The sequence below is a fragment of the Anopheles arabiensis genome, chromosome X (assembly GCF_016920715.1).
Source record: "Anopheles arabiensis isolate DONGOLA chromosome X, AaraD3, whole genome shotgun sequence".
NCBI classification, from domain to species: domain Eukaryota; kingdom Metazoa; phylum Arthropoda; class Insecta; order Diptera; family Culicidae; genus Anopheles; species Anopheles arabiensis.
In genome coordinates this window covers 20,500,641-20,517,480 of record NC_053519.1, presented here as the reverse complement: position 1 = coordinate 20,517,480, position 16,840 = coordinate 20,500,641, and the positions used below count along the sequence as shown (strand labels likewise).

The 16,840-nt window shown below is 43.1% G+C and overlaps 1 protein-coding gene and 3 long non-coding RNA genes across 5 annotated transcripts in view; 3 read left to right on the top strand and 1 right to left on the bottom strand.

Annotated features, from left to right (window-relative positions):
• Positions 1–1,494: 1,494 nt before the first annotated feature.
• Positions 1,495–2,028, top strand: LOC120906411. Its single transcript, XR_005740085.1, has 3 exons — positions 1,495–1,611; positions 1,718–1,808; positions 1,874–2,028. It is a non-coding gene; the product is annotated as an uncharacterized LOC120906411 (long non-coding RNA).
• Positions 2,029–3,686: 1,658 nt separating this feature from the next.
• LOC120906200 lies at positions 3,687–4,373 on the top strand. The gene is made up of 2 exons (XR_005740058.1): positions 3,687–3,812; positions 3,884–4,373. It is a non-coding gene; the product is annotated as an uncharacterized LOC120906200 (long non-coding RNA).
• Positions 4,374–4,899: 526 nt separating this feature from the next.
• On the top strand, positions 4,900–5,399 carry LOC120906422. Its single transcript, XR_005740087.1, has 3 exons — positions 4,900–4,970; positions 5,037–5,134; positions 5,213–5,399. It is a non-coding gene; the product is annotated as an uncharacterized LOC120906422 (long non-coding RNA).
• Positions 5,400–11,818: 6,419 nt separating this feature from the next.
• LOC120906557 overlaps positions 11,819–16,840 on the bottom strand; it is a 29,471-nt gene continuing 24,449 nt past the window's right edge. For both annotated transcript variants that reach the window (XM_040318316.1, XM_040318317.1), the window contains exons 3-5: positions 13,751–14,023; positions 12,910–13,684; positions 11,819–12,402 (exon numbers count right to left, since the gene is read on the bottom strand). In XM_040318316.1, the coding sequence (XP_040174250.1) occupies positions 12,017–12,402; positions 12,910–13,684; positions 13,751–14,023 (1,434 nt within the window). In that variant the 3' untranslated portion in view covers positions 11,819–12,016. The remainder of the gene's footprint in view (positions 12,403–12,909; positions 13,685–13,750; positions 14,024–16,840) is intronic.

The window sequence follows — 16,840 nt, the reverse complement described above, 5'->3', positions numbered from 1 at the left end:
AATTTACGAGAATTTTTGCTCTGAGCGTGAGACCCTCCTGGCAGTTCTCCTGGAACGAAATTTTGACAGAGGAAACAAGAAAAAGGAGAAAGAGATAGAGGAAAGCTGAAAATAGAGGAGAGAAAAGAAAAAAGAAAGCTGGCAAGAAACGAAAAGAAAGAGATAAAAGATTAGTAACTTTTCAGCTTACGGTGGCCCTTGCGGCGCGGGTTGTTGCCGTGCCGCAGGGCCTGAGGGACCCCCATTTGCGTCCCTTGCCCGCCGTCTGGCCCGCCTGCGTCGCCTTGCCGTTGGTGGACGCTCAACATCCCATCTCGCTTGGAGAGTGGAGAAGATTGTCCTGGCGGCGGCGCGGACGGCCTCCCACGTATCGCTGCGTGCGCACATTTCCGAGACAATGTTATCCATTGTTACTCGGGAATGGCACCCTGCTGCATCTCATTCCGGATCCGATCGAACCGTGGACAGTGGAACAGCACGTGTTCAACGTCTTCCGCGGCGTCCCCACATTCAGGGCAGTTGGGCGAGCCTTCCAGGATGCCTTTCTCGACGAAATAGGAGCGCAAGAACCCGTGCCCCGTGAGGAGCTGGGTGAGGAAAAAGTCGACTTCCCCATGCTTGCGGCTGACCCAGAGATTAATGTCTGGAATCAGCCTCCTCGTCTTCAGTCCTGGTGCTCCTGGTTGCCCTGCACCCGTTGTCCACTGGTCCTGCCAGCGCCTCATCGTCTCCTCCCGTTGCCGTTTCCGTATGTCCGATTGAACACCACCACTCGCTACCTTTTCGTCGTGGCAGCGGATATCCTCCTGCATGAGGAGGACTAACGGGGTGGTGTTGGCGACAACGCAAGCGGCATCATAAGAAACGGTCTGGAAGGCGCTGGTGATTCGGAGAGCCCCCGGTCGATGCGCCCTTTGCACCGTTTAGCGATGGGTCTCCTTGTCGAGCACCCGTCGCCCCCAGGTAGCAACTCCGTATCGGATGATACTGTTGCCGACGTTTACGAGCTGTCTCCTACTGCGGCTCGGACCACGCTTGTTCGGCATCAAGCAGGTCAAGGCGTTCGTAATCCGTGAAGCCTTATTGACCACTCTTTCCAGATGCCGGCTGTGGTGCTGTTTGCGGCAGAGGTCCACTCCCAGGTACTTCAGCGTGAGCGTGAGACCCTGAAGCGCAAGAGATGACACTATGTGTAAAGACGATCATAATTCGATATGGTCAAAATGCATCGATAATTGTTTCATTTATCTGGTAATGATGTTTTCACTTCATCAAAATTTTAAACATTAACAACTAGGCTGATAACAATAGTTGAAATGTAAATCAGAATAAAATCAATTCATTTGAAGTAAAATAAATTCCATTATACTTTATTTTGACCAAATGATCAACACTTGTTCATAGTGCCATTTACTTTGTGTTCTTCACTCTCGCGTTGTGTTTTGATCGTTCGAAACTCATTGCCAGAACGAATCCAAATTTCATTTGGGAAGGATCGGTGCCGGAGGATGCAGTGAAAATTATTAAATGTTAATAGAAAAGTGGTTAAGTAAATCGTGAAAGATGTCAACGCAGGCGCAAATGCAGTTTGTTTTGTTACTTGATCTACGGGTAAGTGTATGCATAAAAGAAGAATCTTGCAAATTATGTTTGTGTTCTAACAATCGTATTGCTTTTAATGTTTGTTTATTCTTCTATTATTTTCTATCACACCTAGCAATTTCATTACCAAAGCACCTGATAACCGATCAAAGAAAGTGAATCGGGCTTACAGAGTCGCCGTTTAACTTCAAATATCTTCGTGATCGGTAAGTTTTAAATAGTCCTAGTTTTGTTCACCATTCTAATGCTAGATATATCTTTCATTCCTCAGGAAAACGCATCAAACCGCAAGTGTTTTTCTTCCAACAGCACGCGCCATCGGTGGAGCAAGCAGCCAACGTTTCGTTCGTCTAGCACGCACCATCAAGAATTGAAATATTCCCGAATAGCTCTGTGAATAAAAAACTGCACACTTACTGTCCGAATTTCCTGGAATTTTTTGATCGGTCTACGCTCGCGGGAATGGTGGGTCCGTTGAGGAGAAGGAAAGAAAGGGTGGGAGCGAGGATTACCCAAAAACGCGGCATTGAGAATGAGGGGAGGTGCGCTCAGCGCTCACGCTGGGACACTCACGATGCTTGAAATAAAATGTTAACAAGCATCGATTTCAAGCATGCATGTCGCGCGACATTTTGCCAAGCGGGTTACTTCCTCAAGCTTCCTCATACCCCTCCCCACAAACAATGAGACCCCAAATTTTGAGTGATTCAGGCCGAGGGGTATGAGGAAGCTTGAGGAAGCAAGGAGAAACGCGCTGCGATGAGAGTTCGCATTCTGTTTTACACGCGCGCTTCACTAACACCAATACAAATACCGTGCTTTGACGAGCCGTCTGTGAATGTGTGTGTCTTCTTTCAGCGAGCTCACCAACTTGGATCTGCTCGTCACATCGTGTTGTCTCGCTTACCAACACATCAAAAGCTTGTTGTTTTTCGCTTTCTTTCATGCACTTATTCTAAAACTAAACACAAACACTGTCATTTTTTATTACATTAAACACTTTATTGAAACATAAAGTACACACTAAAGTACACATTTAGAATCCTTTATACTCACGAATGGCGTCATAGTGTAAAGTACCGGGTCGAGCCAGGCTGCGGGAAACTTGTCGACAATCTGCGATGCCTCTGTTCAGCAAATTCTTACCAGTCGATCCACGCACTGCATGTGCGTCTGTGCACACTGTTTATTCACTACACACTTTATCAAAACACACCAGCGCACGAGACTGAACGAAATGCGCATTAACGCACAAACACTGCGCGCGGGACTTTGAACAAAACACGCACAACCATCTCCGGCAAAGCGTCGCGCTGTACTGGTGGTGTTGTACGCGTAGGAGGGGGGGGGACATACGGAGCGATGGTTCGATGCTGTAGTGTAAGCGAGACAACACGATGTGACGAGCAGATCCAAGTTGGTGAGCTCGCTGAAAGAAGACACACACATTCACAGACGGCTCGTCAAAGCACGGTATTTGTATTGGTGTTAGTAAAGCGCGCGTGTAAAACAGAATGCGAACTCTCATCGCAGCGCGTTTCTCCTTGCTTCCTCAAGCTTCCTCATACCCCTCGGCCTGAATCACTCAAAATTTGGAGTCTCATTGTTTGCGTGGTCATTGTTCACGCGTTCGAAAATGTTCTGCGCTGACACTAATTCTCCACAAATATGTTATTACTGGATAGTTCACGCACGCACTAAATTCAGCTATTCACCGTATTACAACTTCGCACCTATCGTCGTCGCACAGTTCGTCTTTTGCTGTTTACCGACAGCCCACGGATACGCAGCTCCCCAAGTAGCAGAGCCGAAGTTTTTCAGAGATTTTTCTGTGTGCCAAAGCGAAATGCCCTGTCTTCTCTCTCTAGATTTTGGACGGCAAACCGCCGCTTGTGTAGAGGTGTGTGCGTGTGACGAAAAATGATGGCTGAAATACGGGGGAAGCGGGGTTTGAAGTCTTTCGTTGGTCACACACACATGCATTTACCGTTGGATTGCGTTGAACCGAATCTACACATCTCTCTCGTTCTACCATGATTGTTCTGCTATCGCACTCATCCGGTTGTTCAGTCTGTCCAGAACGTTTGTTGTGGAAGGATGTGCGGGAGTGATGTGCGATTTCTTGTGTCCCCTACTTTCCTTGTTTACGTTTTGCGCAGTGTTGCTTCTTATTCCATTGTGGAATGATTTATCCTAGCTAACTTGTTGAGGTAAGTTTCTTGATCTCATATGTGCTTCAATGTACTAATTGAACTAATGCTTATCGTCTTCAAAGTTACAGATGCATGCACCATTCATCAACGCCTACCTGTTGGCATCATCAACAATCTTCAAAGTGGGTGACGGAAAGAAACTGTTTTCCAGTTTTAAAATATTAAGGAAAGTGTTGCTCTCATCATATACGCAAAACTATCCAAAGTAATACGTACTACATACATTAATTATTGCTTCATTTTTATTGACAGCGTTCAGCACAACTCAGCCACAAAACAACGCACTGGATTGCACTAAGAACCTGTCGAAACGCGCGCAGCCCCCGGGAGCGGTAGGAGAAAGGAAGAACGAGAGGAGGAAAAACTAAAGCCAGCGCGCAGCTCTGATGGTACCCCGGACGCGGTAAGAAGAAAAAAGATCGAGAGGAGGAAGAACGGTAAATTTGGAAGGGGGAGACCGTTCTGCCGTCTACACAGTGTGAGTATGCCAAAGCACGTGTTGGAAGGGAGAGAAAAAGTGTGGAATAAACCGCATGCGAATGTGTGCATACAGCAAAAGTAAACATGTGTGCCTCATCATTTCTATAAGCAATCCGAAAAGGAGGTGGAGCAAACACATTTGTATGCGTGAGGTGCAGAAGAAATCGGAGCGTTATAGTATGTGTGAACGCGATCGTTCGGGTCGAATGTGTCTATGTGTGCGTGAAACCACATTTACACTTCTACTGCAACCCAAGTAGCAGAGCCGAAGTTGTTGAGAGATTTTGCTGTGTGCCAAATCGAGAGGCCCTATCTTCTCTCTCTAGATTTTGGACGGCAAACCGCCGCCCATGTAGAGGTGTGTGCGTGTGACGAAAAATTATGGATGAAATACGGGGGAAGCGGGGTTTGAAGTCTTTCGTTCGTCACACACACATGCATTTACCAGCGGATATCGCTGGACCGAGTCTACCCATCTCTCTCGATCTACCATGATTTTTTCTGCTATCGCGCTCATCCGGGTGTTAGGAATCCGCAGTCTGTCCAGAACTTTCCCTGTGGAAGGATACTTAAGTGAGGTGCGATTTCTTGTGCGATGTACTTTGCTCATTTACGTTTTGTGCCGTGTTCCTTCTTCCTCAGTTATGGAATGATTTATCCTAGCAAATTGTTGAGGTAAGTTTCTTGCTGTGTGCTTGTGCAGGTACATTCAACTAACCCTTGGTGTCTAAAAAGTCACAGGTGTGTGCGCTATTTATCAACGACTACCTGCTAGCCTCGTCAACAATCTTCAAAGTGAGCGACGGAAAGAAAACGTTTTCCAGTTTTAAAATATTAAGGTAAGTTTTGATCTAATCCTATGCGCTAATCTCTCCATAGTAATACATACTACATATATTCGTTATTGTTTCATTCAGCCCCCGGTGAGGACGTCATTACTTAACAGAAGCCGGTTCAACACGCGCAGCACGGATGGTACCACGAGCGCAGTAGGAGGAAGGAAGAACGAGAGGAGGAAGAACGGTAAATTTGGAAGGGGGTAAGCGTTCTGCCGTCTACACAGCGGGAGTATCCCAAAACACATGTGGGAAGGGAGAGGGATATTATTCAACAAACAGCATGCGAAAGTGTGCTTAAAGCAAATGTCAACAGTCTCATCATTTCTATAAGCAATCCGAAAAAAGGGGGTGGAGCAAACACATTGGTATGCGCGAGTGGCTGAAGAAACCAGAACGTTTAGATGTGTGAGTGACGGATGGTTCGGGCGCCTGTGGCGAAGCTCTCGACAAGCCTGCAAACGAGAGCTTTGTGGAGAGCTTTTTAGGGAGTTCAGATTACATAGGCCGCCGTCGGTTTTTGCGTCCTTGGGAAGTGGGTACGTAAGTGGGTCCATATGTGTACGACACGATCCCATACAAAACTTCGGCTTTTGCGGACTGGGTCCTTTAGTGGCTTCACGTCCTCTCTCTCACACACACACAAACCAACGATGAGTGTCCGGCTCCTGCAGCAGTAGCATCAACACGAATGGAGTGGAGAACACACCGTTCTGCTAAGAAATCCAATATTTCTTTGCACTCCCACTTGGCGCTCGGTAACTATATAGCATAAACCACAAAAATTAGCCAAGAATATCCGTAATTCGGATCCGGTTCGAAGGACCAATGAACGATAGCTCATAAACTACTGTGATATATACACTGTTTCCAAAAAGTATGTTGCCGAGTCGACTGTCTGATTGCTACTAATCCTTTTATATTTTCGTCATAACCCTGACAGTCCTGCTAACATTAATACTAACGTAATCCTATGTACCCTTTTCCTGTAATCTTACAATCTATGAATTTGCAGCCATTTAGGCGCTAACAACGCGTCAAATTTGGGTATATTTTTTTGATAAACTATTCCAGTGTCCTAATAATAATGAAATTGATCTGGTAAGAGCAAAATCGAATAAAATTGTTAATTGCTTTGCTGTATTAACTAGCTTTAAACCAATTTTTATTTCGAGAATTATAAACTGAAAACTTGAACATTTTGGAAAATAAAACATTCGACTCAAACTTCCTCGGATAGGCTCACTGTGCTGAAATACCGATCGAGTAGATTTGGCACCTGTCAAATGGGCTTTCCCAGTCAGACAGCCCCCGCTGCGCAAAGCGACGGAAGAAATCATGGCGTTCTGAGAATTTTATCATGCCTTCCTTTTCTCTCCAAAGGCAAATTTGTCAAGCAGCTCGTCGAGCTTCCCGTCCCTGCCGGCATCTAGAACGCAAGCTGATTATAATACCGGCATCCTGGAAAGTTCACTGGCAGTCCCTGGGGCCTGCCATCGAACTGAACATGTTAAGCATTAAACATAACTTTGTTACCCTAAGCTTTTGCTTTTGTATGCTGTAGATTACACATATATGCTGAGCCGCCTGCGCATGGGTGTGAGTGTGCGTGTGTGCAAAACTTTCGCCAAATGTGTTTTCTTCCGGAATGTTATGATCCATCGGTCAAAGAAAGGAAGGAGTTCATGACAGTGGCAGTGTAGGGAAATCGGAGGCCCTATGCGGAAAGACGAGTTGAGGCCCCTGTAAATGGTAGCTGATGACCGGGAGGAGGGGGTACTGGCACACAGCCGTTGTGAGATTGAACAGTATACTTAAATTGTCAGCGGAGGGAGGAAGGTGGGGTGAGCTTCGGCCATGGGACCCCTACGATCATCGGTCGCAGGCCCTAAAACTATTGCTGGAATGAGGGGGATGGGGGGGGGGCAAATGGTTCTCCAGCCATGGTGCCCCAACGACCATCTTTCCGGGGGCCCTTGTCGCTAATACTCTGTCCAATTGTAGACATACGGCATACTACAGACTAGATCTTCGGTGACCGCCTAGTCCGCCTACCGTTAGGTCCGCCGCTGGTTCATGACGGTGTTTTTTTTATTGTGGAGGTGCATCCTTCCCCCTGCCTGCAGCGTATGCATCGGGCAGGAGACAGTGTGGCAGTTTGCAAGTTGCACGCTGGACAGGAGAGGTCCCGCGGCACCGCCATCATTTCGCACATCTGCATGCCCGTCGTGGGTTCTAACCGCGTATGAACCGTCCGCCTTAGCAAGAGCTGACTATACCACCCTATGTTGACTATGAAGTCAATACCCGGGTAAGAGTTTGTATTGACTTTGTTGCTGCCGGGCTACCGCTGTGACGAGACAAATACACGGAATGAACAAGACCAAAACATGAACCTACCGAACCCATTCCAAGGCAGTGCCGGTCGCACGGCGTCATGATAACTACTCCAAACCAACAAGCCAACAGATTCTGGACGGACAGGTGCAGCACCATACGCGCACCGTAATAAACGAATCCAGAATCCTCTTTTGTATGAATTCAATTCAAAATGTTGTTTCCACTTGCGTCCACTAGCTGAATTGGAAATAAATGTGCAATATATCACATGCACGTTTGCTTAAATCATGTGTCTTTTTAATACCCCCAACAGCAAAGCCGATCGCAAAGATGCCAATGCCAATGGTTGTGTTGTCTCTCAGGTAGCGAGATCGAAAATGCATGGACTTTGTAGCCGCAGCGGAAGAAAATGTACGCATCAGAATAAAATAGTTTTGGGGTTTCCAAACGCACGCACACACAAAAACACACGCGCTCAAACTCATACACTTACGCACGTACACATGCATAAACGCGCGCACGCCAGCACGGACGCACTCACGCACGCACACACACACGCACGCCCGCACGCACACATGCACGTACGCGTGCACGCGAGCACGCAGCCACGAAAGCGCGCGCGCGAGCACGCGTCCCCGAAGTCGCGCACCGTTTTTGACCGTTTTTTTGCTCCACCGCCATAAATAGTTCGTCCATTTCGCCAACAGATGGCGCTAACCCTGCGCAGGCCTGCGCAGGAATCGCTGAAGTCCCGCGCGGGAGACCATCCAAAATCTGCGCTGGCCAGCGCAGGCTTTGGTACATTTCCTGCGCAGGAAACTGCTCGAATTTGCGCAGCGGGGTAGCTTGCGCAGCGGGAGGGGTAAATTAAGTCTGATTTGTCTGACTGGGTTGTTTATTTGGGTTTGTTTACGAATGAGCACACTAGTTGGAACGAAAAGCAACTCAAAGCTGTTTTTTACGTTAAAATGTGTTTTTTATATTTTAAATGTTGTACCTTTCGTAGGCGTGCTATATTTTACATCGCCTACGACATGCGTGCGTCCACAAGACGTGGATTATGCGATAAACTAATAGTATGTGTGCAGACTCTGAATGGTTTCTGACCATCGTCATTCTGGCCCCGAAATCAGCTTCTCCGAGTTGCCAGTCGAAAACCGATTCGTCGTAAGGCTCAAAGCCGTACGGAGCTGTTCTGAGCCGTGTTGAGCCGTTCGGAGCAACTAGTCTGCAGCCAAAACTGGCACCGGATGGCTCCGGTGTTTCACGGCTCCAAACGGCTTCAACGGCCCCGAAGGATACCAACTATCAACTCTAGGCTCTTTTGAATGGTTCAGGACAGCTGCGGATAGTTCCGGGCGGTTTCAACGATTCCGATGGCTCCGGTTGCCGCCTAGCGGATGCGGACGTTTACGAGCTTGGAATGAAGTCTTTCTGACCCACCCTCTATAATAACGAAATCATTCTCAAACGCTTGTCGGTTTTATTTCAATTTGATAATAAACCAATAGGTAACAGTCGTGCATTAAAATGCAGTGAAAATTATAAAGTTGGAGTGCTATGATAGTCGGAAACGCTGGCTACTATTTGCATTAAAAAGTTGCAAATATGATCTTAAAAATCGTCTGCAATATTTGAGCTGCCTATCTGTTGTTCTTCTTTTGCTTGGCGTTACGTCTTAGGCTGGCATGTCGGCCAATATAGGCTTTCGAGACTTATGTCGTACCACGCAGTCGGATAGTCAGTCCTTGGACGAAGTATCTTAGGCTCGTACCCTCGACGTGCATGTTGATAACTGTGCTACTCGACCGTTCCGTCTGTATTGTTTGTTAAAGTATTGTTTTTAAGGTAGCATTGAAATTAACAAGCATAACTCTTTCCCTTACTATTAAGTTATTTTTAAGTCATCAAGCTTAACAGGGCAGCACCGTAGTTCAGTCATCATCACGGTCGCCTTAATAACATGCCTGTCATGGAATCAAATCTCATTTGGGGAACGTCTTGCGAAGTAAGAATAGACTATCCAGCAGCGTGACTCTGAATTAGTCTCGAGAGTCTGTATTGGCTGGTATATCCACGAAGAACGTAACGCCAAGTAGAAGAAGTATTTACTTGTCAACATAACGTATTTTAGTAACAAGTTGTTAATTACTTAATAACGCCAATTATTTCAATTTTAATATTTTACATTAAGTTTTTTGTGTACTTGAGACAATTTTTTAACATAAAAATCTTGAGAAATATTTAATACTTTATTTAACATACATTATATATTTCAATACAAGATTATTACTCTAAATCAGAATCTGATTCACGAGGAATGTGCGCTCTGCGCGTTTATCAACTGCTTCGAAGCAGTTGGTAATCATATCGATCGATATAGACTATTTTTCTCGTTCGCGATGCAAATTACCGACTTTTTTAACGACTGCTCGACTTTTTACCGACTGTTGCTAACCGTAGCAATAGACGATGCGCAATCTCAGATTGCGCATATATTTATCTGTCAAAAAAAATTTATATATCTCAGACATAAAATGAAATTGAAATGAAAATTTATGCGCAATCTTGGCGCAATCTGAAAATGTATGGAAATGACGTTTAAAGCTCAGCGTTGGCTACGCGAAATGACTTATGTTTTGATAAAACGAATATATGCGCATCCTGAGATTGCGCATCGTGTATTAATACGGTAAGGCAGTAATGACAGTTGCTTCCACCGTTTTATCGGTCGACAAATTTGCCGCTTTGCGATACCAATCCGCCATGTTTGTTATTATATTGGTCGATATATTTATCGACTGGTGGTTAACGTCGTTGGCGATAGGTCCCATTGTTCGGGATAAGAAGTATTTACTTGTCAACATAACGTGGGCACCCGTATATTACACTCACTTTGCACCAACACATCGATACCTGTCACAGCGCGCTCAAGCGAGGGTTATGAGGCGGAGCCAGGGACGGGTAGCTCCACGAGCTGCTAGACAAATTTGCCGTTGGAGTCTAACTTGAAACGGAAAGAGCCCCTTTATCATAATAATTTTAAATATTTTCAGCATGATTTTAACGCTTCAACGATCTTTTGCAATCGTTTTTTTTTTTATTTTATCGTTATTTTATGGTATCAGAGCATCCTTTCCTATTACGCAGCTGTTTTCATATGTACCTACTTAATTGTTACAGTTATTACTGATGAAATAACAGTGTTGCAAAAAAAAAGGAGTAGTACATCTATGAAAGTCCAACATAGTCCGGGAAGAAAAAAAAATCACTGAGGTTCCTACTGCAAAATGCTATATTACCAGAACATGATCCGATGTCTCCAAAAAAATAAATACTTTTTTGCCTAGAAATTTGCCGCCAAATTGATGATGTAACTAATAAATGTCAGGTGAAGGCACAAAACACAGACTTTCATTGTCAAATATTTATAAAGAATGGTGCCTGAAATAATTGAAATACCACCATATCATTATATATTGTTACTAAAGAAGTAAAAGAACTATCAAATGAATTGAAAAAATAGGTAAATAAATAAATAAACAAACAAACAAATGAGTAAATAAATAAAAACGTAAATAAATAAATAAATTAATAAATAAATTTGTATGTTTATGAAAAGATAAATAATATGCCTGGTTAGATTTTTTTCTACTATCAATCGTCATAACGGCTCAGTATCCTCACTGACCAGCTGTCATTGCTGACGAAAATTTTTAAAATGGTAACAATTATATACAACATATGAACTGTGTTACATCTTGGTCCAAAGTAAATGTTTTGAAAACAATTCAACCAAAATTGTACAACAAATCAGAAATCTACTAAACGACTTTTAACAAGAGTATATTAATGTAGAAAACAGCCAGATCAGACGATATATGAAATGTGAAGAATCTAATGGCGGATAAGTCGTTGAATTAATTTGCTCTCCAAAATTGTATTCGTTTATTTATATATTGTTATTGAAAGTTCAATAAAACACCTTGCGTTGAATGATGAAATCTTTTCTTTTTTTTTATATTGCAAATTGATTGTTGTACAGCCTGTACTAAGTGATCATTTTCTATAGGCTCAGAGCTTTAGGAATAATTTGATGATTACATTTCAGTTCTAGGTTTAGAAAAATAAGTTTTAATTCATGTCGAGAAGTGATCATGGTGATGCTTCAATCGTGCTAACGAGCATTTTTCATCCAGCACCCATCGTTGTGAATGGTTATCTTTTGTTTGTTCATCTTTTGTTTGAAAAGACGTCCTGTCTGAATATTTGTATGTATTATTAAACATAATTCTCATAACATTGAATTAGCATATGTTGCGTGCTGCTTATCTTGAAAACAAACTGTTCTGAATACTATTTACTTTTTATTACTTTATATCAAACGATATAATAAATAATATGAACATAATAATTTAACAAGAAATGTAACACATTTTAATAAATGTTCGCAATCTTAGGAGTAGAGGGGAATACGAGTTGGAGAGTTAAAACAACAAATACTTCTGGCGATACCATTACCAATACGCCAGTTGTGAGTCAGATTTATATTTTGAAACTGATGCTATACGGACGATCATTGTAATGTGGAATACGTGGAAGTGGATAAGGAGCTTTTATGCCAAGTCGAACGTGAGAAGGAATGCGACGAAGCGGTCGAAATTTCTGCGCGTTTGAAACAATCGCCGGTTGGTTAACATTACTGTGATCGACGGGTCGTTTTGCTGCCTGGGCCTTTAGAAATTCAATCTGCTGTCGTAGAGCCTCTTTCTCCAGTTTGTTATCCTCCTGAGACTTCAAAAAGTGATGGTAATGAGGTCGACTGGTTGGACTACCGTCACCAAGTAGCTGTGTCACTAGAGACTCGTCCTTCAGTGCATGCTCAGCGTTCAGCAAGTTCTCAATCTGGCCCTTAGCTTCTATTCCAGCACCTAGATGGTCGGCGGGATATAAATTAGGGACATCTTGTAATTTAAATTTTGGTCGGAAGTCGAGTGGCTTAGGATTGTCTAGGCTACCAGTATTGCCGAGTGTATTTGTGTGTAGATGTGCAAGTGACTGCGCCGACTGATGATGTGTTTGCTTTTGTTGATGATGTTGCATGTTAAGTATTGACTGGGAATGTTTATAATGTGGGGAAATGTGGTTTTTCAGTGAGCCAGAAAGTGTGTGGCCAATATTACTGAATCCGACACCGTCGCTAACTAGTTTAATATTTTTTACGTCGAAATCTGAGGCAAACTTGCTTCCCAATTCCACTGCTCCGACACTGACTGACCCAGCACTCCCGGAAAACTTTCCTTTACTATGTGCTGGTTCTTCCGAATTTTCATAGTTTTCGTCAGTTTCATAGCGACCCTTTCCAAAATTGGATCCAATTTTATAGTTATTTTTGTTTTCCAGATCGTATCGAACACGGACAGCCCCTTTATCATTACCTATTAATCCTGCGCCAAAGTGTTTGAGAGTATTTAAAGTTGACTTGACCAATGATGGCGGTTCAGCAAAGTTGTACTTGTTAATAGGTGAGTTTGAAATACTTTGCTGCTGCTTCTTTCCCGTACTGTAATTGTCACTGTCGAAACTCCCAAGACTTGAATGGAAATTACTCGCAGATACAAGTGAACCGCTACCAAAAGTGTCTGTTGATAATTTTGATTTCTGTCTGCCATTCCCAGCAACTCCTCCAGTAACACCCTCTTCATATTTTAGAGGTACTTTCTTAATATTGCCTTCGAAACTATATGAGCCTGTAGTTGCCGAAGAAGTAGGAGATGTGCCAAATTTGGTCTTTCCTGAAGAGTGGTCAAGACTGGCATACACCTCATATTCGGCAGAATCATCTAAGTGGGCCAGTTTGACAGATGCCTTGTTACTACTAGGCGAGGGATGTGAAATTGAAAACTTGCTAGAGATTGCAGATGAAGTTTTTGTCTTGCCAACTTGAGCGGCTATTGAGGTTGCTTCTAGCATGTGTGCTTTACCAGCTGTCACTTTAGGTTTTACGAAATCACCATTCAGAAAATCAAATGCTCCATTGTTTGGTTTCCGATCTTTACTGCTAGCGTTCGTCGTAGGAAGCAATGATATCTTTTTATGATTTTTGTAGCTGCTGAAGTTCTTGTCTTCATCGGATATAGATCCATCCGAAATGTTACCATCTGGACCACTATAGGTTTGTTTACTGCTACCAAATGTGTACTCGGAGAACGACTGTCATTAAAAAGATTAAAAAAAAATAACTATACTGGAACATAGCGATGTTTTCATCATGCTTACCGTTAATTTATTGCCGTCTAATTTAAAATTCCCAGAAGAACTATCACCGATACTTTTCGTTACTGGAGTTGAATCCTTTGCTGAAAATGGATCTTTTCCGCGAAGTTTGAAGTTGCTCTCTGACCCTTCGTTGTCAATTGTCAAGGGATAGCTGGTCGTAGTCGTAGAACCACGGCGATGAAAAGGACGACGACGTTCGATACTTTCAGCTGATGTCATAACGAGCAAAGCTGCAATCGTTACCGTCAATACCGCCATATCTCGAGATATTTCCTAAAACATTTGAATGAAAGGGAGGAAATGTACTACTCATTGATAGATTATTGTTTTGGCATGTTAATCAAATTTTGTTGCAAACGGGACACCTTTATTTTATGAAATTCATTTAATTCAATTTCTTTTTAAGAGCGATCGCCACGACGATCACAGTTTTTAAACTGAACGGATAGTACAGTCTGTTCCCGAGTTACACGGTTCTCGACTTACGCGGATTCGGAGATACGCGGTTTTCTAAATTTGACAGATTAAATGTCAAATCAGTACAATTTACTTCAAGTTCGGTATAAATTGCATTTTTGCTAACAAATTGAAACCGCATAAAAGCCAGAAATATTACAATTTTCTGCACGAATCATATCAAATAAATGATGAAGTGTATAAAAGTATTAATTTAAATCAAAAACTGCGAGTAATAAATAGTATTTTAGTCAAAAAACGTGAAATTCGACTTACGCGGATATTCGAGTTACGCGGATTCGTCGGGAACGCAGAAACCGCGTAACTCGGGAACAGACTGTATTTTCGAATTTAAAATGAGCAAACCGCTCAAAACGCTTGTGACCCTTTTAAAGTTCCCTGGCGACGTGCATTGGCGCGATAAACAGCAAAAGTCTAGAAATAAGACACGCATACAGTAAGGCCATCTGGAACTTCTTGACTTGCTATTTGGTACTGAAACTGAAAGGTTGTGTGTGCTCACTTATTTCTTCATCATCGTTTTCAGTGGAAGGGCTGTGCGTGGGCAACTGCCTTGATCTATTTTTTTACCAGGCCATTGTAAGGTATTGGTATTGAGGTATTGTAAAACGCATTTAATTTTTTTTATATGTTGTTGAAATAAATTTAAATTCAAAATGGGTATCTAAATATGTATTAACTTTCAAAACGCAAAACGCACACTATATAGTCCCGAGAATTTCGATGCGACAGATTTGAGATCATCGCAAAACTTGATCACTGCAGTGAGATGCCTAGTGGTGGGTCAAGCGATTTATGTCGCTACCTGTTCCGGCATTGGATGCTAGCCTGTCAGAATCGATGACTCGAACTCGTTACGCTTACGGGCCGGACTCCGAACTAGCGCACTCGCTGCACCCACGGGTCAGAATCGATTCGAACAAGCTCGCACCCGTTTCCAGGACGGGTCAGGTTGTGCACTAAATCGTATGAACTGTTACTAGTATCTATCACACGGATGTAAATATTGTAGCATAACACCATGACAGTAGGTGGTATCGCGAAACAAATAAGAAAATCGATCGTTAAAGGTATTTTTTTTATTTAACCGTATGAATTTGCTGTCAATCTCTGTATAAAATATATTAAAAACAAGTAAAATAGTTAACAATTGGTCGCTAAAACATATAAAGAACTTACTTGTGCGACTTAATAACGTGTCCGTCATGCGCTAAAGCCTAACATGGACCATCCTATAGAAGCAAGGACCGCGTGGTTCAAAAAAGTGCTGAAAGCCAGTATAGGCCTACATGACCGCGTAGGTATTTACATATATGCAAAATTAGTCCAAATAACCATGGTGCCATGGAGCTTTCTCATCCCGATAAAATATACTCATAAACGTTTCTCAACATAAGTTCTCAGACGCAAGCTCAATACCTACGCCAATTTTTAGCCATGTTTTGAGAGCATTATTTTCACCATTTCTCAAAGGCACCTTAGGCCGCGGGGCCATGGGGATTCTCAACGCTCATTTTCTCAAGCACTCATGAGTGCTTTTGAGAAATCCTCGTTCTCAGCGTTTGTCGAATCGGAACAAAATCGGTTTTGAAAATCTTTGAGAATCTTTGAGAAAGATGACGATGCAGCGATCGGCTAGCTGAAATATGAGCAATTATGCTGTTTGTTTTTCGGTATTCACTTTGGAAAATGTATTCAATGTTTATAATTGACAAAAAAATGCGATCAAAAATATATTTTCTATTTAAAGCTCCAAATAAAGCATGAGTGGCAATATCAGTTTCTCAAAGTGATAAAAACTGACGACGGCCACGGGCTCGCGTCTGAGAACAAGTTTTGAGTGCTTGAGAAACTTAAATGAGTGTTTGAGAATGATTTCTCAGCTTGAGAAAGCCCCATGGCCCCGCGGCCTTAGACCGCGGAGCCATGGGGTTTTTCAACGCTCATTTTCTCAAGCACTCATGAATTCTTCTGAGAAACCTGCGTTCTCAACGTTTGTCGAAACAGCACAAAATCGGTTTGAGAATCTTTGAGAAAATTGACAATACAGCGATCGGCTAACTGAAATACAAGCAATTGTGCTATTTCTTTTTCAAAAATCACTTTGGAAAATGTATTCACTGTTTAAAATTAAAAAAAATACAATCAAAAACTTGAGCATGTTTTCTCAGCTTAAGATAGTCCCGTGATCCCGCCGCCTAACTGGGTTATCTGGGCCGGGAGATCGATGCAACCCGCCAAACAATGAAATAGTTTCAGGAATCAGGTATCCACTGCCCGCTTTGCAAAGCGACGGAAGGCGTTATCGCGTTCTGAGAATTTTATCACGCCTTCTTTTTCTCTCCAACGGCAAATTTGTCGAGCAGCTCGTCGAGCTGCCCGTCCCTGGCTCCGTCTCATTCCCCTCGCCTGAGCGCGCTGCCGCTGGTTTGGATGTGTTGGTGCATCAGACGGCCAATCGCTGCCAGCCGTCGTCCGTGCTTTTTCCCTCCATAGCGCCATCTCTTTCTCGCGGGTCAATGCTCGCAAGCTGTTGTGGCGCTTAAAAATGCCGTTAACAAACATTGCGGCGATGAGGTTTTATTTTCACAAATCAAACAAAAAAATCGCAAT